The following is a 27,222-nucleotide window of genomic DNA, read 5'->3' as shown; positions in this document are numbered from 1 at the left end:
CAAACAAACAAAATAAAATAAATAGAATAGATATGTACAAGTAAAATAAATAAATAAATAAATAAATAAATAGAGCAATAATAAATAAATAAATAAATAAATAGAGTAATAAATAAATAAAGGTTGTGGGTTCAAATCCCAGCTCTGCCAATAGCCAGCTGTGTGACTTTGGGCAAGTCACTTAACTTCTCTGGGCCTCAGTTACCTCATCTGCAAAATGGGGATGAAGACTGTGAGCCCCCCATGGGACAACCCGATCACCTTGTAACCTCCCCAGCGCTTAGAACAGCGCTGTGCACATAGTAAGCGCTTAATGAGAAGCAGCGTGGCTCAGTGGAAAGAGCCCGGGCTTTGGAGTCAGAGGTCAATCAATCAATCGTATTTATTGAGCGCTTCTTGTGTGCAGAGCACTGTACTAAGCGCTTGGGAAGTACAAGTTGGCAACATCTAGAGACAGTCCCTACCCAACAATGGTCTCACAGTCTAAGAGGGGGAGACAGAGAACAAACCCAAACATACTAACAAAATAAAATAAATAGAATAGATATGTACAAGTAAAATAGAGTAATAATAGAGTAATAATAAATAAAAAATAGAGTAATAAATAAATAAATAAATAAAGGTCATGGGTTCAAATCCCAGCTCTGCCAATAGCCAGCTGTGTGACTTTGGGCAAGTCACTTCACTTCTCTGGGCCTCAGTTACCTCATCTGTAAAATGGGGATGAAGACTGTGAGCCCCCCATGGGACAACCTTATCACCTTGTAACCTTCCCAGCGCTTAGAACAGTGCTGTGCACATAGTAAGCGCTTAATGAGAAGCAGCGTGGCTCAGTGGAAAGAGCCCGGGCTTTGGAGTCAGAGGTCATGGGTTCAAATCCCGGCTCTGCCAATAGCCAGCTGAGTGACTTTGGGCAAGTCACTTCACTTCTCTGGGCCTCAGTTACCTCAGCTGTAAAATGGGGATGAAGACTGTGAGCCCCCCGTGGGACAACCCGATCACCTTGTGACCTCCCCAGGGCTTAGAACAGTGCTGTGCACATAGTAAGCGCTTAATGAGAAGCAGCGTGGCTCAGTGGAAAAAGCCCGGGCTTTGGAGTCAGAGGTCGTGGGTTCAAATCCCAGCTCTGCCAATAGCCAGCTGTGTGACTTTGAGCAAGTCACTTCACTTCTCTGGGCCTCAGTTACCTCATCTGCAAAATGGGGATGAAGACTGTGAGCCCCCCGTGGGACAACCCGATCACTTTGTAACCTCCCCAGCGCTTAGAACAGCGCTGTGCACATAGTAAGCGCTTAATGAGAAGCAGCGTGGCTCAGTGGAAAGAGCCCGGGCTTTGGAGTCAGAGGTCGTGGGTTCAAATCCCAGCTCTGCCAATAGCCAGCTGTGTGACTTTGAGCAAGTCACTTCACTTCTCTGGGCCTCAGTTACCTCATCTGCAAAATGGGGATGAAGACTGTGAGCCCCCCGTGGGACAACCTGATCACCTTGTAACCTCCCCAGCGCTTAGAACAGTGCTGTGCATATAGTAAGCGCTTGATGATGATGATGATGGCATTTGTTAAGCGCTTACTATGTGCAAAGCACTGTTCTAAGCGCTGGGGGAGGTTACAAGGTGATCAAGTTGTCCCACAGGGGGCTCACGGTTTTAATCCCCATTTCACAGATGAGGGAACTGAGGCCCAGGGAAGTGAAGTGACTTGCCCAAAGTCACCCAGCTGACAGTTGGCAGAGCCGGGATTCGAACCCACGACCTCTGACTCCAAAGCCCGGGCTCTTTCCACTGAGCCACGCTGCTTCTCCAATAAAATGCCGTCATAATTATTATTATTATTAAATATGACTGACTGAATGAGTGAATGATGAATGAATGTCCCCGTGAATGAGTGATGAGCGTAAAGGCGGGTGGGGGAGGGGGCGGGCGCGCGCATGCGCGCTGGTTTCCGGGAGCCAGTGGGCGGGGCCTCGGCGCGCGGGAGCCGAGGGGCGCGAGCTGCCTGTGCGCACGTGGGAGGGAGGGGGGGAGGGGGGAAGGAGATCTGGCTCTCTGCGCACGCGCACAAGCCGTCTCGCCCCTGCCCGGGAGACAACGGTCATCGCCATGGACGCCGTTCAGCTAGGTAATGACCGATCCGATCCGGTCCAGTCCGGTCCGGTCCGGTCCTGCCCGGAAAATGGCGGCGGGCGGGCGCGCGGCTGTCACCCCCGCCGGGGGCAGGGCGGCCCTCGCGCGCCTCCAAACCCCCCTCCGCGGCCTGGAAAATGATGAGGGGATTTGTGAAGCGCCTACTATGTGCAAAGCGCTGCTCTAAGCACTGGGGGGATACAAGGGGATCAAGTTGACCCACGTGGGGCTTACAGTCTTAATCCTCATTTTACAGATGAGGTAACTGAGGCTCAGAGAAGTTAAGTAATAATAATAATGGCATTTATTAAGCGCTTACTATGTGCAAAGCACTGCTCTGAGCACTGGGCGGATGCAAGGGGATCAAGTTGTCCCACGTGGGGCTTACAGTCTTAATCCTCATTTTACGGATGAGGTAACTGAGGCTCAGAGAAGTTAAGTAATAATAATAATGATGGCATTTATTAAGCGCTTACTATGTGCAAAGCACTGCTCTGAGCGCTGGGGGGGATACAAGGGGATCAAGTGGTCCCACGTGGGGCGTACAGTCTTAATCCTCATTTTACAGATGAGGTAACTGAGGCTCAGAGAAGTTAAGTAATAATAATAATAATGATGGCATTTATTAAGGGCTTACTATGTGCAAAGCACTGCTCTGAGCACTGGGCGGATGCAAGGGGATCAGGTTGTCCCACGTGGGGCTTACAGTCGTAATCCTCATTTTACAGATGAGGTAACAGGCTCAGAGAAGTTAAATAATAATAATAATAATGGCATTTATTAAGCGCTTACTATGTGCAAAGCACTGTTCTAAGCGCTGGGAAGGTTACAAGGTGATCAGGTTGTCCCACAGGGGGCTCACAGTCTTCATCCCCATTTTACAGATGAGGGAACTGAGGCACAGAGAAGTGAAGTGACTTGCCCGAGGTCACACAGCAGACATGTGGCGGAGTCAGAATTCGAACCCATGACCTCTGACTCCAAAGCCCGTGCTCCTTCCACTGAGCCACGCTGGGCCCGGCCGGCAGCCTGTCCGCGCCGTCACCGTGGATCGGTCACTTCCCTGCTCTGGGTGGGTCTCAGTTCCCTCAGCTGGAAAATGGGGAGGAATAGTAATAATAATGGTGTTTAAGCGCTTATTTTGTGTCCATCGCTGTTCTGAGCGCTGGGGGAGATACAAGGTCATCAGGTTGTCCCACAGTCTCCACCCCCGTTTTACAGATGAGGTCACTGAGGCCCAGAGAAGTTAATAACAATGATGGTATTCAAGTGCTTACAACGTGCAAAGCACTGTTCTAAGTGCTGGGGAGGTTACAAGGTGATCAGGTTGTCCCATTGGGGGCCCACAGTCTTCATCCCCTTTTTACAGATGAGGTTACTGAGGCCCAGAGAAGTGAAGTGGCTTGCCTAAGGCCACACAGCTGATAACTTCCCTCGTCCCCTTCTCCATCCCCCCCATCTTACCTCCTTCCCTTCCCCACAGCACCTGTATATATGTATATATGTTTGTACATATTTATTACTCTATTTTACTTGTACATATCTATTCCATTTATTTTATTTTGTTAGTATGTTTGGTTTTGTTCTCTGTCTCCCCCTTTTAGACTGTGAGCCCACTGTTGGGTAGGGACTGTCTCTATGTTGCCAACTTGTACTTCCCAAGCGCGTTTAGTACAGTGCTCTGCACACAGTAAGTGCTTAATAAATACAATTGATTGATTGATAACTGGCCGAGTAGGGATTCGAACCCACGACCTTTGACTCCCGAGCCCAGGCTCTTTCCACGAAGCCACGCGGCTTTGAGCCCCACGTGGAGCAACCTCCTGACCTTGCATCTCCCACAGCACTTAGAACCCCACAACACTTGTGTTTAGATGTACATCTTTATCATAAGGTTTATTTTATTCATGATGTGGATCTATCTAGAATTCTGTTTCTCTATTTTGATGCTGTTGATGCCTGTCTGTTTTGTTGTCTGCCTCCCCCTTCTCAACTGTGAGCCCTTGGTGGGCGGGGATTAATAATGATGGCGTTTGTTAAACACTATGTGCTAAGCACTGTTCTAAGCGCTGGGGTGGATACAAGGTGATCAGGTCCCACGTCCCATTTTACAGATGAGGGAATTGAGGCTCAGAGAAGTGAATGACCTGCCCCAGGTCACACAGTAGACGTGGGAGAGTCAAAATTAGAACCCATGACCTCTGACTCCCAAGCCCGGGCTCTTTCCACTGAGCCGCGCTGCATCTATCTGTTGCAGAATTGTGCTTCCCAAGCGCTTAGTACAGTGCTCCGCACACAGTAAGCGCTCAATAAATACGATTGAATGAACGAACAGTGCTTTGGCACATAGTAAGTGCTTAACAAATACCATCATTATTATTCTTTGTGCCTAGGTTCCCTCATCTGTAAAATGGGGATTGAGACTGTGAGCCCCACGTGGGACAGGGGCTCACCAACCCGATTTGCTTGTCTCCACCCCGGCGTTTAGTAGAGTGTCTGACACACAGTAAGCGCTTAAACACCATAATTATTAGAAGCAGCGTGGCTTAGTGGAAAGAGCACAGGCTTGGGAGTCAGAAGTCGTGAGTTCTAATCCCAGCTCCACCACTTGTCTGCTGTGTGACATTGGGCAAGCCACTCAACTTCTCTGGGCCTCAGTTACCTCATCTGTAAAATGGGGATTAAGACCGTGAGCCCCATGTGGGACAAACTGATTCCTTTGTTTCTACCCCACCGCTTAGAACAGTGCTTGGCACCTAGTAAGTGCTTAACAAATACCATTATTATTAATATTAGTGGGGGGCTGGTGGGGCAACCCCACCCAGCCAAGCAGACACTGATGGCTGAACCAGGACCTCCTGGGAACAACACCCAAGATGCTTGGGCCATCAAGGAAGGTTCATTCATTCAATCGTATTGAGCGCTTACTGTGTGCAGAGCACTGTACTAAGCGCTTGGGAAGTACAAGTTGGCAACATGTAGAGACGGCCCCTACCCAACAACGGGCTCACAAGATGATAAATGATTCCAAAGCCTGCAGGAAAAAGCTACCCTATATTAAATTTAAACTGCTGTTATATAATAATAAAGGCGTTTAAATGCTTACTACGTGCAAAATGCTGTACTGAGCACCAGGGTAGGTCCTGGATAATTAGGTCCCACATGAGTCACAGTAAATAGGGAAGCAGCGTGCCCAGTGGGAAGAACGCAGACCTAGGAGTCAGAGGATGTGGGTTCTGATCCCACTTGTCTGCTGTGCTACCTTGAGCAAGTCACTTTGATGGCGGCAGTTGTTCCGGTTGGCCACCAAGTCTCCAGGCGACTAAAGAATTAGACAGCATGTTGCTGCCGAAAGTTTTAATAAAGTTTTTATTGGTAAGGCCAAAGACCGAATAGGGGGTAACGCACCCGGCGGGCTCATTTCCTTAAGGGAAAAGGCCCCGAGTGCCCGTTACAACGGGCTTATATGCCACTGTTGCTGATCACAGTGATTGGTAGATTTGAAAACAGTGGGGACTGGATGGGTGCAGATTTGGTACAGAGCTGGGCAGAGTCTACCTCTATTTGATTTGGTTCCTGGACCCAGCCAGTGGGCTCAGGGTCTTAGGCCCATACCAGATATGGCACCGGGACCGCGTACATTCAAACAGTATCTGCAACCTTTCATCATCATCATCATCAATCGTATTTATTGAGCACTTACTATGTGCAGAGCACTGTACTAAGTGCTTGGGAAGTACAAATTGGCAACATAGAGACAGTCCCTACCCAACAGTGGGCTCATAGTCTAAAAGGGGGAGACAGAGAACAAGACCAAACATACTAACAAAATAAAATAAATAGAATAGATATGTACAAGTAAAATAGAGTAATAAATATGTACAAACATATATACATACATACAGGTGCTGTAGGGAAGGAGGTATGGTGCATGAGGGGGCCCCCATCAACTTGACATCTCTGTGCTTCAGTTGCCTCACCTGTAGAATGGGGGCAGACTGTGAGCCCCATGTAGGATATGGATCTTGCCCAACCTGATGAACTTGTATCAATCCCAGCGCTTAGTACAGTGCCTAGCACAAAGTACTTAAATGTAGGAAAAGAGTATTGAATCAGCTGGCAGATGAGCAAACTGAGGCATATAGAAATTAAATGACCCTTTACTTGTTTTGATGTCTGTCTTTCCCCAGCTAGACTGTGAGCCCGTTGTGGGCAGCAGTTGTCTCCGTTGCCAAATGGTACTTTCCAAACACTTAGTACAGTGCTCTGCACACAAGTCTTCAATAAATACAATTGAATGAATGATCACACAGGAGGTAAGTGGCAGAGCTAGGATTAGAACCCAGGGCCTCTGATTCCTAGGCCCTTGTTTTTTCCACCTGGCCAAGTTGCTGCTTGTCTAATGAGGTTAGAGGTGTGGTCTAGTGGAAATACCCAAGGATTGTGTGTCAGGAGACCCTTGGTTTAGTCCCAGTTCTGTTGTGGCCTTGTATAAGCCATTCAATGTCTCAGTTTCCTCCTCTGCAAATTGGACATAAGAAACCCTCTCTCCTTATGTTCTAGTCTGTGAACCCCTTGTAGGAAGGAAGTGTTTAGGAGCTGAAAATTATCACATTTACCCCAGTTTAATGCAATGCTGAGTACATAAGTGTTTAATGACTATGCTAATGCTTATTGTATTGTTAAGTTGAATTGACTTTGAAGTTAGGTAATAAAAGTGTATGTGCCCAGTATGTGTTAACCTAGCCTGGCTCACAGGGGAAGAGGGAGGTAGGACTGATAACTGTTCAGAGCCCCTGCCGCTGAGTGCTTAAACTTAATTTTGTGCATTGTGTCTACCAACTCTGTTGATAGCATATTCCTGCAGTGTTCCGAACAGTGTCACAAGCCCCCAGTTCATGCCAAACAGGACCTTCCTGGACCCAGGGAACTTATGGGACACGAAGTAAGAGTTCAAAACACACCTCCAATCACCACGGTTATAGTGGAAAGTCTTTACTTAGCTTTACCAACGTGCAGGGGAGTGGCATACACTCACTCCACCACCCAAGGGTCCAATACCAGTCTGGCCAAAGAAGCCCAACCTGCCAAGGCTTCTTCTTTCTGCTTCCAAGTGCTGCTCTCAGCATGCTTCCTTTTTGCTTCTCTGCACGTCTCCAGGTGTTCCCTCTTTCAGCAGGTCCTCTTTGTGTTTCCAAAGGGCCGCCTTTTATCTGCCTTAGGCATGGCAGCTGTGGCCCGTTACTGCTGAGAACAGGGCCCCCACAGGCCTGCAGTCACCTGGCTCCAGTAAAGCTCATCAATGGCTTCGCAGTCTCTTCCTTGTTGTCAGCTTGTTGTGGGCTCACCACAGTAAGCACTGGATAAATGTGATTAATTTTGAGCATGAGGACAAATTTGGTTTGGAGCAATGAATGGCTGTTGGAGGAAAATAAAAAGAAGCAGGCACATGGGACCATGTCTTCTAATTCTCTTTTACTCTTATAAATGCCTGCTACAGTGCTCTGTGTGCAGTATGTGTTCAGAGAACTATCTTACCCTCATTGTCCCAGCTTTTGTTGTCCATCCTGGGCTGTGAGGAAGGACGAGAGTCCTCACTTGACCCAGAGGCCTTCTAATCCGTACGGAGCAGAACAGACTGTGCACCTCTGCCAGGTGATAGTGGCTCTCAGGCTGGGTCACCTGAGCCCGAATAGGTGGGAGGCCCTAGTCCAGAAAGGGTTGCAAAGATTGTGCCAGTTTAAGCAGGCTGTCCTTCATGGGTGCCAGGGCAAGAGTTGACTCGCCTGGCCCCTTAGAGAGAGGGGCTGTGCCCGCCAGGCAGGGGGCAAGAAGTGGAGTGAGCCTGGCTGGCCAAGGCTACTTCCCCTGCCCAAAAAGGTGCGGAGGTGAATTTAAAGGAAGTGTCCCCGGGATGCCAAACTTTAGAAGGGTGTTGTGACTCTTCCTCCCCTTCTTCCAAAAAGTTGACAGCTGTACTCTTCCCCACTCCCTGTCCTCCCTGCAACACTTGGAAACAAACACATTCAAGATCAAAAAGGAAAATATATATTCATATATAGAGAGAAACATAAATACCCTCATGATTATATGTATCTTTGTATATGTATTCTATCTATAATTCTATTTAATTATCTTGATGCCTGTTTACTTGTTTTGGTATCTGCCTCCCCTCTTCTAGACTGTAAGCCCATTGTGGATAGGGATTGTCTCATTGCTGAATTGTACTTTCCAAGTGCTTAGTACAGTGCTCTGCACTCAGCGCTTAATAAATACGATTGAAAGAATGGATGAATGAAAATAGCTACCCTTAGGCACTAAGAGTCATAGATTGGGAGTGCACACACAATAGGAGACAGAGAAAGAATCTTGAGGGGAAAACAAAAAAGAGAGAGTCAGAAATAGGAGTAATGATATTTCTTGGTTTGAAATCTGATAAGTACTTCTACATGGTCTCTGACCCTCACAGTTGGGAATGTAAATGGGGCAAGGAGTCACTTAGAACAATAAGGGTAAATATAGAATGAAACTTCCAAGATAATCTTGAAGGGAGGAGCCAAATCCGTATGGCCTTTCCAGATTTAAGAACTACATACTGCAAGATTCAAGACATCCTGGTGTTGGATTATGGCTCCTAAAATTAGTGGATGACCACTATAATTTTCGTATATATTTTTTCCAGCTCTGATCCAGCCACCCATGTGATGAGAACTATTTTCTGTCTTTTTCAGCCCTATTTAGTGTCTCAGACAAGACTGGCCTTGTAGAATTTGCAAAAAGTCTGAGTTCATCAGGTTTGTCTCTAGTTGCCTCTGGAGGAACAGCCAAAGCTCTGAGGGATGCTGGCCACACTGTCAGGTAAGGTAACTTCCAAAATTTTAACATGATAGCCAACTAGAATAAATTAAAGAGCGTAAGCATTGGATCGGTGTATTCTATTTGTGAACCAAAGCGTTAGAACACAAGCTAAACTGAAATCTAAAATCCTTGCTAATTGAACAGTGAGCTAAGTAAGCCTGATTTAGGTAAAAACACTTGCCTGCCACCAAGGAGTTTACAGTCTATCAGAGAAGACAGGCTGAAATACATTTCAGGGAGGAAGAAGCTATGGAGTTAAAGGATATGTACCTAAGTGGTTCAGGCTCACTTCCCGAGTGCTTTGGTGACCCTGAAGTGGTGGGGAGAGAATTCCCTGTCAGAGGTACACCTCAGTCCAAGGAAAGCCTAATAGCCTAATAGACCAAGCCATGGGTCTGTCTAGACCCCCTAATCTAATCAATCAGGAGTATTTATTGAGTGCTTACAGCAGCTTGGCTCAGTGGAAAGAGCACAGGCTTTAGAGTCAGAGGTCATGGGTTTGAATTCCGACTCTGCCACATGTCTGCCGTGTGACCTTGGGCAAGTCACTTAACTTCTCTGAGCCTCAGTTACCTCATCTTTAAAATGGGGATTAAGACTAGGAGCCCCACGTGGGACAACCTGATCACCTTGCAGCCCCCCCCAGTGCTTAGAACAGTGCTTTGCACATAGTAAGCACTTAACAAATGCCATCATCATCATCATTATTATTATTACTAAGTCCTTGAGAGTACAACAGAACTGATAAAGGTGATTCTAGCTGTCAGGGAGCTAGCAATCTAGAACAAAGCTAAAGTTGGCCATCCCATTGTGCAGAACAGTTAAGCAAAATGGAGAAATTGGGGTGCAGAGAGATGATTGTATCAGGGCAGAGGGAGTGTCGCAGCCATGTTGAAGTGACATTGAGTGGTCATCGAAATGTCTCCAAGGTAATGCCGTCTGGGCTAGCCCTGGTTTGCCCATGACCTGGGCGTCTCCCTTGACCCTGGTGTCTAGGGCACCTAGGCCATGGCCCTTGCCACCCCCCACATCTGCCCAGTCCTAAACTGATAGAAAAGCTTGTGCGACCCCACTCTCTAGAGCTGAGTTGGGGGCCAGCTGACAGCAGCGGCCTGTGAATCGTAATGACTCTGGCCTCAGGTCAGGGGGAACTGAGACTCCAGCAACCTTGCCCCCCAATCACTGGGTCACTCCAAGCCCCTCTCCAGCCCCCAGCCGCAATACTCCCTCTGTCCGTGGGGCAGCTGCTTTAAGCAACTTAGGTTCTGGCTCCTCCTCAACCTGCTGCACCAGATGGGGGATCCCCTGAGGGAGGTGAGCCCCCCCCCCAAGAAAGGGGCAAGGAAGAGGTGGAGGGGAGGAAGGTGTCAGGAGCTCCCCCGGGGGCAGTTTTCTCCTGCCCAGTCCTGGGCACCAAAATATATGGCCACCACCACTTCCTTTCTAGGCTGCTCTGGGCCCCAACTGTTGTTTTCCATCTGGGGTTGCCTCAAGCCTTGACCCCCAGCTCCTTTCAGGTGTTTTCTCTTCATGGCCCCCCTCCCACCCTCACACAGCACATGCTCAGGGGTGGTTTTAAATGTCTTCCTGTTCATGTCCTTTCCTCCACCTCCCTCCCCGCCTCAAGATCTTCACTTGGACGAGGAAGATATAGCACTAGAGCCATAGGTCGGTGACATCTCAACTAAAGAATTGACATTCTCTTGCATGCTCTTCTTTTTTCTCCCATCTGTTAAAAAAAACCCACCTATGTTATGTCTGCTATGCTTCAGGAAGCAGGGTACCTGATGTTATCTAAAAATGAGGTCTCCCTCCTAGAGTACTTTCTAACCAAAAAAAGCCAGAATGTATCATTTCTGATTGGCTGCTATCTGTGACCCATAATTAAAATTTGCTTCAGGTAATTAAAAGTCCTAGGGAGAACTGGTTGCAACTTTCTACTTGCTCTCTCTTTTTAGAGACGTTTCTGAGCTGACAGGATTCCCAGAAATGTTAGGGGGTCGTGTGAAAACACTGCATCCTGCAGTTCATGCAGGTAAGTTGCTGCTGAGACATCTCGAGTACCCAAGAAACCTCATGGGTTTTGCCAGTGGCTTTGAAGCCTGAGAAATTGAGGGGATATTCAGGGAATGCAGTGACACAGAGAACTGTGTCTGCCTCTACTTTGCCACTTGTCCGCTTTGTGACCGTGGGCAAGTCACTTCACTTCTCTAGGCCTCAGGTCCCTCAACTGTAAAGTGGGGATTAAGACTGTGAGCCCCATGTGGGTTATGGACTGTGTCCAACCTAATAATAATGATAATTATGGTATTTGTTAAGCACTTTCTATGTGCCAGGCACTGTACTAAGCACTGGGGTGGATATAAGCAAATCAGGTTGGATACAGTCCCTGCCCACATTGGGCTCACATTCTTAATCTCTAGGCTATCACTGGAGCCACAAACGCTACAGCTGTTTTGGTGTCAGGCGTGAGTAAGTTCTTGCCATTATGGTGCCTGCTTCACAGTCAGCAGTGGCATTTGGGAGGGTATAAGCAGAAATGGGAGCAGGCACAAGGATTTGTTCTCCCTCCTCCCCAGCCACCTTCTTGCTGTCTGCTCTGAGGCTAGGAAAAGAGTACTGTAAAATTAAAGGTACTAAGTGGAAGTTTTGCCTAGGCCCTGCAGAAATATAAGTAATGAAAGCACTCCTAAGCTATTTGGGTGAGAGGGCAAATGGTAAAGAAAAAAATGGTGATAGCTTAAGGAAATGTTGGGATAAAGTGTATTTGTTGACTATATTTTGTTCTATCTTGATACCTCATTTTAGAGTCTAATACTCCTTTTAATTGCTTTATAACCTAGGGATCCTGGCTCGTAATATTCCAGATGATAAGGCAGATATGGCCAGACTTGATTTCAGCCTTATAAGGTAAGCGTTTGAAGTTGCCCTTCATATAGCAGAATGAAATGGAGCCAGAAAATGACTGGAACATTATAATAGGGCATATGTGTTAATGCAGAGAGAGTGGTTTGCATAATGTCAAGTTGTTATATGGGCTTCAAGACAAATTTAGATGGTGTGATTATAAAACCAGCCCCTTAGAGAGGGCTGTCTTGTCCATCAGAAGGTATACCTGTCTCTGATCTTTCCATCAGGTGGTCTAGTTTTTTCTAGTTCTGCAATATCAACTCAATATTATATGCTCCAGTTAACACCCTTTGGTTGTCATGTAGCAGTGCTGCGTTTTGAACACGTTTGCATTTTGAGTACCCAATCTTATTTCAGGGTTCCCAGTCTTATTTCAGAAACCAGTTGCCCATTTATAACATCCTTATGAGAAAATGGGCTTTGACTTAGACTATTTTGATGTAAGATGTGGTTTTCAGGAGCAATATTGTCATAAATCCTAGGATTGCCTGAATAATAATTGTTCCAAGTAGCACATTGAGTGTCCCATTAACCTTTTAACAGGGGAAGCAATACTTATTCACAGAGGTTAATTGGTTTTTGTGAAAGCAAAACTTTTTTGTTTATTCTCAAAATCATTATAAATGGAAAATAAAACAAACCTATAATCGAGAAGCATTCTAGTTTTATCAAACCATTTAAAAGAACCTAGTTTGATACAAATTAATTTCTTGAACTAGATTTTTTTCCCTGCATTTATAGCACCGATTGGATTTGGTTTTTTAAAGGGAATTGTGCCATATTTAGTTATGTCGCAAAATACAATTTGTACTTGTTCTAATTTTCTCTGGTCTTTGTGAGACACATCTCTACCTTTATTGAGCCATGCTAATCTTTCAGATTATATAGACCTCTTTGGGTGTCAAATTAGGTATATTCATAAAAAAATATTTTAGGATCATGATGTTAGTCGGACAGTAATCAGTGAGGTTTACATGGATTAATTAAACCCATTTTGATTAATCCATTTCTTCCTTATTTTAGCATTGTGGTATGTAATCTCTATCCTTTTGTGAAGACTGTAACTTCTCCTAATGTAACCGTAGCTGAAGCAGTCGAACAAATTGATATTGGTAAGTTGAGGATCACTGTCTTCATTCCGTTTATGCATGAAATTGGCTATGCAAACATCCTAAATGTAATTATGAAACTATTTGACAGTTGTCATTCTGATAGTAATTACTGATGAGTGAAAAATAAGTGCTTCCCAGATTTGTGTTTTTGAAAAGAGAAAGTTTATTGTGGGTCTTTGTCCAGTGGTTAGCCAGCAGTTTTCTTGTCAGGTTCACTTGTACTGTGTGGCAGAGTCTGCATTTGAATATTGTGTTGGGAGGAGACTGGTGGGCTTGGGAATTCAATAGCTAATTGAGAATTCAGCTGTTTATAAATGTGGCAGGCAGGTTTCCTTTGAGTAAAAACGTTGGGTGGTTTTTTGTTTCCTTTTCTTGAGGTGGAGTCACCTTATTAAGAGCTGCAGCTAAGAATCATGCTCGCGTGACAGTGGTGTGTGACCCAAACGACTATGCGATGGTAGCTTCAGAGATGGAACAGTCTGATACTAAAGATACCTCCTTGGAGACCCGGCGTCAGCTAGCACTGAAGGTTCGGAAAGGCCTCCTAAAGGCTTGTTCTTAAATGAAGTGACTAGAACGGCATACTAAAAGTGCTTCTGTATTTGTAGGCTTTCACTCACACTTTCAAATATGATGAAGCTATATCAGATTACTTCAGAAAGGAGTACAGTAAAGGAATATCTCAGATCCCTCTGAGGTATGGAATGAACCCTCATCAAACCCCTGCTCAGTTATACACAGTCCTGCCAAAACTTCCTCTTTCAGGTAACGTCTAAAGATTTATGCTAAGTACAGTCTAGACTTGTTTCAGTTCATTATATTTTATTATTAAAGTAGGCGTAGATCTTAAGGATGATTTTGAACCACACTGGGTTTTTAATAGAGTCAATCCACTGTATTTATTGAGTGCTAATTGTGTGCCGAGCACTGTATTAAGCATTTGGGAGAGTCCTATATAATAGAAATGGTAGCCAGAGTAATGAGCCTTAGTTAAAATCCAAATGACAGGAGAGTTTCAAAGGCAGAAACGTGGAGGAGAGTATTTTCCATGTGGTTAGCCGTCCTAAGCGGATTTAAAGAGACAGACAATATAACAGGCCAAAGCAGCCCCTGAGAAGCTGAGCTTCAGCTTGTCAGGCACACTGTACTATAGTCAAATCTGCCGCCAACCTCTTTAGTCCAAATGAGTGAGATTTTACTCTTAAAGCTAAAGACATGAGGCAGAACAATGTGTTCCTCCACTTTGAGTCCAGATTGACTTCTTTTGTCATATTTCAGTTTCTGCCTTAGTTGGAATTAGGATTTAGAGGCTCTTACTCACTATAGCTAAATTTTTAAGATTGTAAGCTCACTGAGCAGGGTTCGTGGCAGCTTCTGCGGCAACTCCCGATGAGCTCCTTGCTCTCAATGTAGCTGTCAATTAGACTGTAAACTCCTTGAGAGTACTAGCTAAAGCACTGAGTAGCGTTTTGCACTCATTGGTGTTCAGTAAATACCAGTGAATGAATGTTTACAAATTACCTTGTTCTCCATGTTCAAAATCTTGTTTTTTATTCTGTAATGTAAACTAGCTCTTTTTCTTGTGGGTCTGATGGTTATACTATTATGAAAGCAGAAATGTTTGAAGTTGAACATTTTTTGAGGTGCACATTAATACACCAAATGTGCATCACAGGTCTTTTTCTGCATGGCCTATTTAAAAGATAGAAATTCACAAATGTGGTACAGCTTTAAAACCTTAAAAAATGATGTACACTTTTGCACAGTCCTAAGCTTCTAGAACAGTGCTTGCATTCAAATCCTCTGTAAATACCATTGATGATTTTAAACCAACATTCCCTTTTGTAAACTTTTTGAGTCTCTATTGATGATGCGTCTCTGTGCCGTATACAGTTCTCAATGGATCCCCTGGGTTTATAAACTTGTGTGATGCCCTGAATGCCTGGCAGCTGGTGAAAGAACTCAGAGAGGCTTTAGGCATTCCGGCAGCTGCCTCTTTCAAGCATGTCAGCCCAGCAGGTCAGTTGCCTTTTTCCTCGCCATGGATATGTTATGCATGTTCTCTCTTGTGCTCTCTTCTTTTCCTTTGAAAGGGATGTGTTTTTTGTCGAGGCTCTGATAACAGTAATAACAGTAAGTGTGTAACTAGCCATTTCATTTGGGACTAAACACAAGGTTTTGATAGCTTAGTACTCTTTCTACAGACTCCATTGTCTTTGTCCCCGTGGCTTAAAATTGCACTGAGTAGCAGCTCTTCATTTGCTGTGCATCTCATGCACATGTGGCTTATTATTCATTATTTTGCCACACTGTTGGTGTTGAGCTTTTGGCAGCAATGGCATGGCAGTAGTCCCATCGTTGTTGGCCCAGAACTTCAGGAGTTAGGGAGTGGGAGAGACGGGGGAAGGGTGGTAGTGGTGGGTCTCTCCCATCCTACCCCCCTTCCCTTACCCCGCGCCCCAGTTCAAGCCCTGGCTGTCTCTTGCTTGCCAATACTGTCCCTCCTCATCCCCCAGGAGCACCTGTTATCACTCGCTACCACCTCCCTCCTTCCCACCTTTGGCATGTCTGCTCAGCATTCTGGATAAAGAAAAAAAATTGTGTTTTAAAACTATACAGCTCTTGGTCATTGTTAGGTTTGCTACTCCTTTATTTGTAAGGTTTTGGGTACCCCGGTATGGACTAACATACCAAAGTTTTCAGAACCTTACCCCTTTCAACTTGTTTATCGTGGGGAAAGGGGCTGTTTTAAAACTGAAAGGTGGTTCCTCAGAATTAAGTGGTAGAAGATAATATCTGCCCTCACCCCTTTCCACCCATGTGCCCAGATAAAGAAGATGTCATATCAGTTGAGGTATTTGTTAAGCAATTACTATATGCCAAGCACTGTACTAACCACTGAGATAAGTACAAGTTAACCAAGTCAGATACAGTCCCTGTCTCATGTGAGGATCACAGTCTTAAGTAGGAGAATGAACAGGTATTGAATCCCAGGGAAGTGAAGCGACTTGCCCATGGTTGCACAGCAAGCCAAAGACAGAGCCGGGATTAGAACCCAAGTCCGTGCTCTTTCTACTAAACCGTGGGGCTTCTCACTGTGTAATGTCTTGTTGCTAGTGGGTAAATTCATACACCATTTGGAGATGTGGACAAGAGCTCTCTCTCTGGCAGGAAAGTGGATTCTAGCAGGTAGGATTTGCTGGATCTAAATTGGTCAGAGATGGTGTAGGGTATCTTTCTTAGCAGCTGGGAGGAGCCAGGGAAGCCTGGGAACTGCTCAAGATATCACTGTGGGTTTAGGATTGCTACAAGCAATAGTGGAGGCACTCCAGGAGGACTGCAGGTACCGCTTCTGGCTCCCCTGGCATATTATTAGGGCTTTTCACCACCTCTGACCCCAGAGAATCAATCAGTTGTACCTATTGAGTGCTTACTGTGTGCAGAGCACCGTACTGAGCTCTTAGGCAACTACAGTATAACACAGTTGCCTGACACATTCTCTACCCACAAGAAGCTTGTCGGAGGAGACAGTCATATAAACATTACAGATTCAAACAGATATTTTAGGATGGGAAGGCCTCTTGGAGGACATGTAATTTTACTAAGGCTTGAAGGTGGGGAGAGTGATTGTCAGATATGAAGGGGGAGGGAGGCCCAGGCCAGAGGCAGGTCCTGGGTGAGAGGTCGGCAGTGAGGTGGACGAAATAGGGGTACAGCAAATAGGTTGCCATTAGAGGAGCGAAGCATGCGGGCTGGGTTGTAGTGGGAAATCAAAGAGGAAAGGTGGAAAAGAGGTGGCAAACCTCGGGAGCAGGCTGCCTGACAGGCCTCCCTTCATTACCTGCCGGCTCTAATCTCAAATTTGCCATGGCGTCTGGGGCCTCTACAGAGCAGTTGCTGCCTCCTACACTTCTCCAAATAGCAGGGCAGTTCCTCTCACTTTCCTGGAGGACGGCAACTTCCCAAGTTGCCCGAATTGGGACGCTGAGGACAGAGCCATTAGTTAAGCCAGAACAGGCGCTCCAGGCTCTTCTTGTCCCCGGCCTCGAGTGGTGTGTGGGCTTCCTGCCAGATCCCCCACCATGTTCCCCGGTCACACTTCCCTTGTGGCATACTGCTTCATCATGTCTCCCATCTTTAACCGCCTCCCCAGCCCTGTGTGTATCTGCATTTCTCATTTTTGCCCCATCTCCGCCCTCCCCGTGGAGCCCTCCCACTCAAATAAAGGTGGCATACTAGGCTAGCGTAAGTAAATTACTTTGTTCTGGGGTTTTGGGGGGGAATTTACACTTGTGCTTTCACTCTTGAATTGTTTTATGGTTTTCCCCACCAGGTGCTGCTATTGGTGTGCCACTTTCAGAAGAAGAAGCCCAAGTCTGTATGGTGCATGATCTCTATAAGAACCTTACACCTTTGTCCACTGCATATGCAAGAGCAAGAGGTTAGTTGGACAGAATAGAGGAAAAAAAATACTTGAAAAGAAAAACAGTTTAACTTTAATACAAGCAATGAATACAGAATTTCAAATATAAGAATAACATTTCTGAACTCATCTTTTATTTTTGTTTTCCCCATAGTACTTAAGGCAGTATTAATGTTTCAGGACTTGAATGCAAGTTAAGATGCTTTAATACAGTAGGTGCTAGATTTAGTTCTAACTCAGGCATGTGGATTTGGTACAACCAACTTCCCTCCTCAAAATTGGTCATTGATCAAAATGGCAAGGTGCTTTGTCGAAAGTCTCCCATGTCTTAGAGTGAGCCCAGAGACGTCTTTTAGTTGTCTATATTCTAGGTTTGAGTTGCCTAGTATTTGGGATTTTAATAATCCTGAAATGTCAGTATTGTTTTGCATTTTACTTACAGAATGGACCTTTCAGGAACTTTGCAAGAGCTATGGAATTTGAACAGCTAAATTATTTGAGGAGAAAATTGGAACATAAAATTTCCCTAGACATCTTTGATCTGATTACTTTTAATAATTTATTTGTTGATTTAGTTTCTAGCCGTGACTAAATTGGCCACAGAAGAATGGAGTCCAGTTTTCCTCTGTATAATTCCCTTTGAGGCAAAACAATTTATTCTTAGCGATAAAAAGACAGAATCTGGTTCAACAGATTATATGATTAGTTTTAGTTTTCTCTTTGAACGAGGATCTCATTTCAGTTTGTTATTTTTTTCCAGGGGCAGATAGAATGTCATCTTTTGGTGATTTCATTGCTCTGTCTGATGTTTGTGATGTTTCTACTGCTAAAATAATCTCCAGAGAGGTTAGTGAAATGTGAACAAAGGGAAAAAATACATTTACCGCAGTTCAGCATCATCAGTGAGGGAGGTTACCTCTTTTGGTACTTCAGATATTGAAGTGCACAGTTTATACTGAATTTATAATCAATGGATCAGGGGTCAAATATTCAGTTACATTTGAACTCACAATCTTGCAAGCGCAGCAGTTTTGCATTAGCACATGCACAGCAGCAGCAGAGGTGAGGTTTACTTTTACATTTGTATGAAAATGCTGTCTTTAACTTATTTAGGTGACCTACTGCAGTCAAGTTGGTAATTTTTAAATTAAGAAGTTTGTGTTGGAAGTCATTTCATGGAGATAGCGTACTGTTATTAAAATTTCATGTAGTACTTTTAAGTTTTCTCCAGAACAGTCTCCCTCGTACGTACACTGTGAGTCCCATGTAGGGCAGGGACTGTACAACTGGATTAACGTATGTCCAACCCAGTGCTTAGAACAGTGCTTGACACACAGAAAAGCTTAAATACCATAAAATAAAGTGTAATTGATCCGATAACTCAAAAATAACATGGAAAAATCAAAGCTTTTGTAATTGTGATTTCCAATTTGAGCAATAAGGATTCCATTTTAGACTAGTGTGAGATCTGTATCTCATATGAAGATGTTCTAAAATGGATGAATTTGAATAATAAAACCGGGTTTTATTTTTATATTTATTTTACCATATTTGTAATAAATCTGGGGCGGGAGGGGGATTGAAATATTAAAACTGAACTGCTCCTTGAGATTCTTAAACATTAACAGAGACTTATATTCTTATACTCAGTATGTGTTGCCTAAAAGTGTCCACTGTGATAGCGCCTCTTGATTAAGTAATTGACAGTAAGGGAGTGTGAAACCAGGTTAGGTAAAGGACCAGTATCAAATTAGGATCATTCAGAAGTTCATCCAGATTTTTGGTTTAAAATCTCTGTTGTTTAATTACTACTTTGTCCGGGAGGTCGGGAGACTGACACTGTCCACTTCATTTGCTTCTATCCTTCTGGCTTCCCTTTGGCAGCCTGTAGTGATAAGTATTTAGACAACCCAGCAAGTGTCACATCGAAACGTCACATGAGGAGCTGGACTATAAATGTTAGTCTTTGCAAAGGAGCCCACGGAAGTCGAAGGATCCATAAGAATCGGTTGTGGAAGGTTCTTGTGGTAGCCCACTAGCAGCTGCACACTCCACACCTGAATAAAGGGGTGAGGGTTGGTTAGCATTGCCTGCCCCATACTTTCCCCTTTTGATAGCTGTCAGACTGGACTAAATCCTTGAAGGGAACCAATGAATCGGTGGTATTTATGGAGTGCTTTACTGTGTACTAAGTGCTTGGGAGATATGTTCCCTGCCCACAATGAGCTGACAGTCTTAAGACAGGGAGATAGATATTAATCTAAACGGGAAATTCACCAAGCACCTATAGAGCCCAAGTGCTGTGTGCCAAAAACCCCTTGGACAATTCTCACCATCTGTATTCACGTGCAGCTCATTAGAGGGACGCTGAGAAAATTTCCTCCATCGCCTTTTGGAGACTTAATTTTGTGTTTGTTGACAGGTATCCGATGGCATTATTGCACCAGGGTATGAAGAGGAAGCTTTGAAAATACTATCCAAAAAGAAAAATGGGAACTACTGTGTCCTTCAGGTTAGTGGATTCTGTGTTTTACTAAGTTATGTCGCTCTTGTTTGTAGCATTTTCTTCTCTTTTCCCTTTGCTTCCTTTACCTCCTATTTTTACTTCAAATGACTTCTCTATTTCATTTATGTATCTTCCCCTTTCTCTATTCAAAAACAACCGTATTGTGTTTTTGTATTTTCATAATTCTGTATTCATTTCATTATTCTTTAGCAAATGTAGGAATCATAAACTTTAAGGAAAACATTTCATTAATGGAGTCATCTTGCAAAAATATGTTCTTAATGATTTGGCAGGGTAAAAGAAGTCACCTAACAGAATTACGGTTATTATGTTGGACCTGTCTCTGGTTCTCTCATTTACCGGGAGCCTCTTTGATGTAGTTAAACGGACCCCTTCATTTGAAATCTACCATAAACCATCAAGTATTTGGAGCACCGATTTTATTTTCTGTAGGAAAAATGCACTTGTCATCAGCTGTGACAGTATGAGGGCTTACCAAAGAGCATTGAATATGGTTGTCCAACCAGCCTAAATGAAAAGAAGCCACGCTTATTGCCAAAAATCTATGTTAGCAACACAGGCACTGTCAGTGCAACAGAAGATAAGGGCATAAGGATTGAATCAAGAAAACTGGCACACACAGGGTCTGCTGAGAGACTGTCCAGAATAGTGTGTGGCAGTTTTATTAGGCTCTAGACCAAACCAGAGATCTATAGAGCTGCCGTGGTGTCCAGCGTTCTGTGGAAATGAGACATGGCCTCCCCATAGATTCCACATCTGATTCCTTGAGCAGTTCCATCAGTTTCACTTATAGGCCGTCCTCCACATCAGGATCACAAACAATGAAGTCAGACTCCTGAAAGCTCGTCATAGGCAGGGAATGTGTCTGTTATATTGTTGTATTGCACTCTCCCAAGCAGTAAGTGCTCAGTAAATACAGTTGACTGACTAGCATTGAAGGTATGCTCGCCTCAGTACAGCTGCACTGGTCTTGACGTGTGAGGAGATGGATGGGAGTAAGATACCCCAAACGGCTGCCATAGCAAATGAAAATCAGGAACAAGGAGGAAGGGAGGCTTACCCAAGGATAGCACTGAGTGAAGGTTACAGTAGAAGAAAGTCTTGGACAATGAGCCATCCTAGCTGAAAACTGGGAGTCTTGTGCTTCTGCAGTCTTTCTTAGCAAGAAGCTGCTGAAAAATAATGAGGTAAGAAGGCAAAAGAGAAACCAGCGCCAGGAACCACTTAAAAAAAAAAAAAGTCAGTCCTTGTGCACAGTTTGGTTGGGCCTCTGGGGCCTATATTGACCCACATGCATCGTTATTAGTGACTTCTAGCAGATATAAATATCTCTTCTCCGTACTCTAGTATGTATAATGTACTACCTTCTAGCAATACAGTGTAGTAGTAGGAATGTGTGTACTTACACACTTTATATGTGTTTGTGTATAAATATACACACACTATTCTTGAAGATGAAATAATTTTGTTTTTAAGGGTAGTAGTTCATTTCAAAACTTTGAAGAAAACTCAAAGTCTTTATAAGAAAAATTTGTCCATTACTGATGACCTCAAAGAATCCCAGCATGTGGGACGACCACAGAATTCACTTCTGCTGCCATTTAATATGACTCCTGGAGAGCTCCAGATGGCAGGGCTGCAGGTTGGTTTTAGAAGTGATCACCATTGGCCCTGTGATTAGGGTGGTTATGCAAAATATAAAAGATTACTTCAGAATGTCAAATGTTGGTTCAGTTTCAAAGGAAAATGCTCTGTTCATCTAGACTTTGAATCTGAAGACCATCTGTTCCCCAAAATCCACTTACTGAATCACATGTGTTTATCATAAGTATGCTTTATTGTATGGTTTCTTCTAAATTTAAATTCCTGAGGCTGAGTATAAATAATTTAAAATTTTTCACATATGGAGAAATCAAGCAAGTTGAAAAAGTGCAGAACTTGTCCTTAAGCAAAAAGTGTGTGGAAAGCACAGGAGACGGAGCATACCCTAAAGGATAGGACACAGGGCTGGGAGTCAGGAAACCTAGGTTCTAATCCTGGACAAGTTTCTGACCCTGGATAAGTTACTTGTCTGTGCTTCATTTCCCTTGTCTATAGAACGGGCATTAAATGCCTGTTCTCTTTCCCCCTTAGACTGAGTCCAACTCTTGGTAGTCTGGCTGTTTTGACAGTTGATTAGCTCATGGGAAGGCAAGTGTCCTCAAAAGACAGAGTGCTCACAACCCACAAAATCCATGTCATTCTTCATTTCTCAGCCATGTAATGCAAATGGTTTTATTGTTTCCACAGTTAACGTAGCTCTCCCCATTTTCCAAGCCCTCCTGAAAACACACCTCCTCCAGAAAGCATCCCTCATTAAGTAAGCACCACCTTCCCAGGCTGTTTCCCTTCATCAGCCATCCATAGCACTTAATGGTTCTTCACCAACCTTTGGTATTTGTGGACACTCTCGACTGTTGCTTCGTATCTCTCTCCTCCAAGTCTCTGAGTTGGCAGTACCTTTCAGGAGCTCTGTAGTGCTACCATTATGAACCTTTCCTAGCATAGGAAGGTTTTGTGTTGCTACTTATTGGACGGCGGCACCAGATCATCAACAAACTGACATTGTTATAAAATATTTTGTGCACTTTGAGGGGAACAAGGAAATTGAGGTTTATTTTTTTTCTATGGATAATTATGTCTGCTTATCTTTTCCAATCTGTTCCACTCTCCCTAGCACTTAGTACAGTGCTCTTCACATAGTATACACTCAATAAATACCACTGATTGGTAGAACTTTTAAGCACGTGGTACTCACCCCTCCCTCATCCCCATAGCACTTCCATTCACATCTGTAATTTGTTTAAATTAACCTCAATCCCTGTCTAGACCGTAAGCCTCTTGTGGGCAGGGAATGTGTCTACTGACTGCTATATTGTACTGTCCCAAAGCACATAGTACAGTGCTCTGCACAGAGTGAGCTCTCAATAAATACCATCGATTGAACTAGACATTTGGCTTATGCCAGTGCTATTTATTTCAGAATAGTTTCCACGTTTCAAATATGTTGTCATGGGAGATGTGTTTTTTGGGGCTATTTCATGTCCATAATTTTGTGAAGTCCATCATTTTTTTTTTACATTGTTCTCTAGATGGACCAAAATTATAAACCAGATGAGAATGAAATTCGAACACTCTTTGGATTACACCTAAGTCAGAAGAGGAATAATGGAGTCATTGACAAGTCATTATTCAGCAATATCGTTACTAAAAATAAAACCGTAAGTTTGAAAATGTGACTGATTTTTTTCTAAGCCAATTAGCTCTTTCTCCTGTTATTGCCCGATAAGCTTCAGTGGACAACATCATTAAAGATATAAAAGGCCAAATGACTGATTTTCATTTTGTGGTTTCAGTTGCCTGAGTCTGCTATCCGAGACCTCATCGTGGCCAGCATCGCTGTTAAGTACACCCAATCCAATTCAGTGTGCTATGCCAAGAACGGTCAGGTGAGCAAGCTACTCTGACCAAGTGATGCCCAATAGAAATTAATGTAAACTGGCTGAGGCCCATTGTTTTGGTTTCATTTTGTCCCAGGTTGTTGGCATTGGAGCAGGGCAGCAGTCCCGAATACACTGTACACGCCTTGCTGGTGACAAGGCAAACTGTTGGTGGCTTCGACATCACCCTCGAGTGCTTTCAATGAAATTTAAAGCGGGAGTGAAGAGAGCCGAGATCTCCAATGCCATTGATCAATATGTCACTGGAACCATCGGTGAGGTATGTGGCTGTTTCAGCATGGTTTGATACTGAGCTTCATGTGGTTTCTCATCTTTCAGCAGTAAAAAAAAAATGTCTGTGACCTGATTTGACGAACAATCTTTGCCCTAAATTCATCCCTTTCCCCTAAACTCTTCTGTTTCCCCCTTTCCTTCCAGAGCACGTATTTGTAAGAGTCTGGGGACTTTGTTGCTCTGTTTCTCCTAACTACTTCTTTCTCATCAAGGTCTTTCTAACTAAGTAAAATAAAGTGACAGACCTCCATAACTCTTCTCTCTCCTTGTCATACTTTCCAGTTCTCAGCACTTGGTCCTCAGTACAGTCAACAGCTAAGTAGTCATGATAATTAAAAACCGCAAATACCCACAGGTTATTAATAAGCTGAATTTAAGTGTATTTTATTCTCCCTTCACCAGTTTTTATGTCAGAGTTGTTAATGAGTAGCAAATTGGTCTAGAATAAATATCCTCTCCATTTATATCCTTTATCCAAATTTATGAAGTTCTGGTAAGTGCAAAATGGCCAAAAGTCAGAGAACAAAATGGAAGAGAAAAGGCAAAGAGCCTGAATATTGCAAAATCTGGAGAGTGCAGGGCCTGAATCATTCAGTGTTGACTCTACTTCAAACACTTCAACTTCAGGCTGAAATGCTGATTGTCATCGAATGAAAACAAGGTCAAAGTAATATGGTCTCTTTCACAAAAGTGTTATTTATTGCAGTCAGTAAGAGTGGAAAACTTTTGAGGTGTTGCTATGCGCTATCTTGTATTTTTACTGCTGGGTTTGCATTAGTTTTTGTTTAATATTGTTGTTTTTAGACCCTCTGTTCAGTCATTTTCCCAGAAATTTACTCATCTCTCCACTTTTTAGGAAGTCTATCTTAGCAAATAGACATTCTCTTTTAAAGAAGAAAACCAGCCTGCAGATTTGGATATCTATTAAATAGAAACACTCTGACTCATGTCTACAGGACCTTATGTTTACAGGACAAGTAGCTGGATTATTTGAGTTGAACAAAATGAATCATAAGTGAGCCCCCCGAGGGACACCCTGATTACCTTGTAACCTCCCCAGTGCTTAGAACAGTGCTTTGCACATAGTAGCGCTTAATAAATGCCATTATTATTATTAATAATAATAATAATAAATGCCATCATCATCATATGTGAAAAAAATCCAAGAACAGATTTCTAGAGGGATTTTTTTTTGTACTTTTATATCACTCAAGATTCTCTGGGCAGACTGTGAGCCCACTGTTGGGTAGGGACCGTCTCTATATGTTGCCAACTTGTACTTCCCAAGCGCTTAGTACAGTGCTTTGCACACAGTAAGCACTCAATAAATACGATTGTATGAATGAATAAGCAAAAAATTCTTGCTTGTCAGCCATAAGCAGTAAGATTTCTTTGAAGCCCCTGAAGTAACTGTTTTTTCACGTGTGTACACTTCAATAGAGTAAAGATAGCCAATCCAAGGTGAATTTAAGAATTAAAATCTGTAGGGTTTAATTAAAGTCATGTAGAACTAAATTGGTTACGTGATAATTCTTTTGGTAGACCTAAATCCCATTTTTTCTTATAAAAAGGTATCAACATTAAATGATAATAGTTGACTGGAAAACAGATGTTTAACTGGGATGGCAAAGAAATGTCATTATTCATAATTTTGGTACACCAGGGGAAATGCCCCAAATTGATTTCTGGCATTGAAATAATCCATCTCCCAATTTTTGAAAGATGATGTAATGTTGTACGTTTTCTTGTAGGATGATGATTTAGCCAAGTGGAAGGCAATGTTTGAGGAAGTCCCTGAGCTATTAACCGAAGCCGAAAAGAAGGAGTGGATTGGTACATTGAATGAAGTGTCGGTCAGCTCTGATGCCTTCTTCCCATTTAGAGATAATGTCGACAGAGCTAAAAAGGTAGGTGTATTTTGCAACCGATAAAAAAGCAGCTTGAGAAGGAAGATTTTTCTTTCCCTTTTTTTTTTTTTGGGGTACCGTGGCCAAAGTGTTTGAAATTGGTTACTTTAGGCACAGTCATTCCTAAAAGCCTCTATTTCACATTTTTCTATCCTCTCTTTGGATCTGTCTTGCCTGGGCTGGATCTGTGGCCCCCTCCTGGACTACCCCTCGTTCCAGAAACTATCTGAATCAATCAATCAATCAATCAATCATATTTATTGAGCGATTACTTTGTGCAGAGCACTGTACTAAGCGCTTGGGAAGTACAAGTTGGCAACATATAGAGACAGTCCCTACCGAACAGTGGGCTCACAGTCTAAAAGGGGGACTTTTAGACCCCCTTTAAACCAGCAGGGTGTCTAGCAGTGATGATGATCCAGGCTCATTCTGAGATAGTCAGACATGTGTACTTAACCCTTTGCTCACTGGGACAATAGCACATGGATGGAGGAGCTTCGTACCCTAGTGGAAACAGCACGGGCTTGGGAATCAGTCAGTCAACAGATGGTATTTATCACATGCTTACTTGGTGCAGAGCACTGTACTAAGTGCTTGGGAGGGTACACTATTAAAGAGTCAATAGACACATTCCCTGCCCATAAGGAGCTTACAGTCTAGAAGGGGATGCAGACATTAATATGAATAAATTGCAGATATGAATGTAAGTGCTGTGGGGCTGATGATGTGAATATCAAGTGCTTAAAAATCAGTCAATCAGTGGTATTCTTTGAGTGTTTACTATGTGCAGAGCATTGTACTAAGTGCTTGGGAGAGTACAATACAGCAGAGAGTCCCTGAGCCCTCTTTCCCGCCCAGCCACGTACCTGCTGAGGGATCTTGGGGCAAGTCACTTAACTTCGTTCTCCCCCAGTTCCCTCAACCGAAAATGGGGATTTCAACACCTCTTCACTCTCCTACTTTATGAGCCTCATGTGGAACCTGATTATCTTGGATCTACCCCAATGCTTAATACAGTGCTTGGCATGTAATATGCACTTAACAAATGTCATCATTATTATCTCACCCAGTAAGCATGCAATCAATATGATGGATCAATTAATTCCAGGCAAGTATTTATGCCCCATGAACCTGACTCTGCTCTCCTGGCCTTAAATTACTTGGCTGGGTTTTTCTCAACTTTTAGTAACCTGACCAGCTTCAGCTCTTTGCCAGCCCAATTAGGGCCAAAAATAATTACTTAGGGGAATTGTTTTTGCTGTATGATATTTTTTGTTTAGTGGTGTCCTGTTAATCTTTCAAAAATATTCATTTTAGAGTGGTGTAAAGTTTATTGCTGCACCATCGGGATCAACTGCTGACCAGATTGTGATCGAAGCCTGTGATGAACTTGGAATAACCCTCATTCATACCAATCTTCGTCTGTTCCATCATTAATCATTTACAGAAATGCCGTTTCTTCGCCTCCTTTCAGCATTTAGTGATGCATTCAGCATTCAATCCTTAGTTTTTGATCATTTTTGTAGTGCACTGCAAAACACTGATGCTATGTGTGTATGTTTGTAAGGAATAAAGGTAATGTTAATGGTT

General features: G+C 43.5%; 1 protein-coding gene across 1 annotated transcript; it reads left to right on the top strand.

The window, feature by feature from the left end:
* Positions 1–2,036: 2,036 nt before the first annotated feature.
* ATIC (5-aminoimidazole-4-carboxamide ribonucleotide formyltransferase/IMP cyclohydrolase) lies at positions 2,037–27,222 on the top strand. Its single transcript, XM_038749544.1, has 16 exons — positions 2,037–2,117; positions 8,854–8,980; positions 10,939–11,015; positions 11,824–11,890; positions 12,914–13,002; positions 13,380–13,531; positions 13,611–13,767; positions 14,896–15,021; positions 17,336–17,443; positions 18,186–18,271; positions 19,848–19,937; positions 23,084–23,212; positions 23,348–23,440; positions 23,529–23,711; positions 25,477–25,632; positions 26,950–27,222. The coding sequence occupies exons 1-16, from the start codon at positions 2,099–2,101 to the stop codon at positions 27,067–27,069; spliced, it is 1,779 nt and encodes a 592-aa protein (XP_038605472.1). The 5' UTR covers positions 2,037–2,098; the 3' UTR covers positions 27,070–27,222.

This window comes from Tachyglossus aculeatus, chromosome 7 (genome assembly GCF_015852505.1).
Source record: "Tachyglossus aculeatus isolate mTacAcu1 chromosome 7, mTacAcu1.pri, whole genome shotgun sequence".
Lineage (NCBI taxonomy): Eukaryota > Metazoa > Chordata > Mammalia > Monotremata > Tachyglossidae > Tachyglossus > Tachyglossus aculeatus.
The sequence above is the reverse complement of the archived record's forward strand: the minus strand, read 5'-3'. Positions and strand labels throughout refer to the sequence as shown.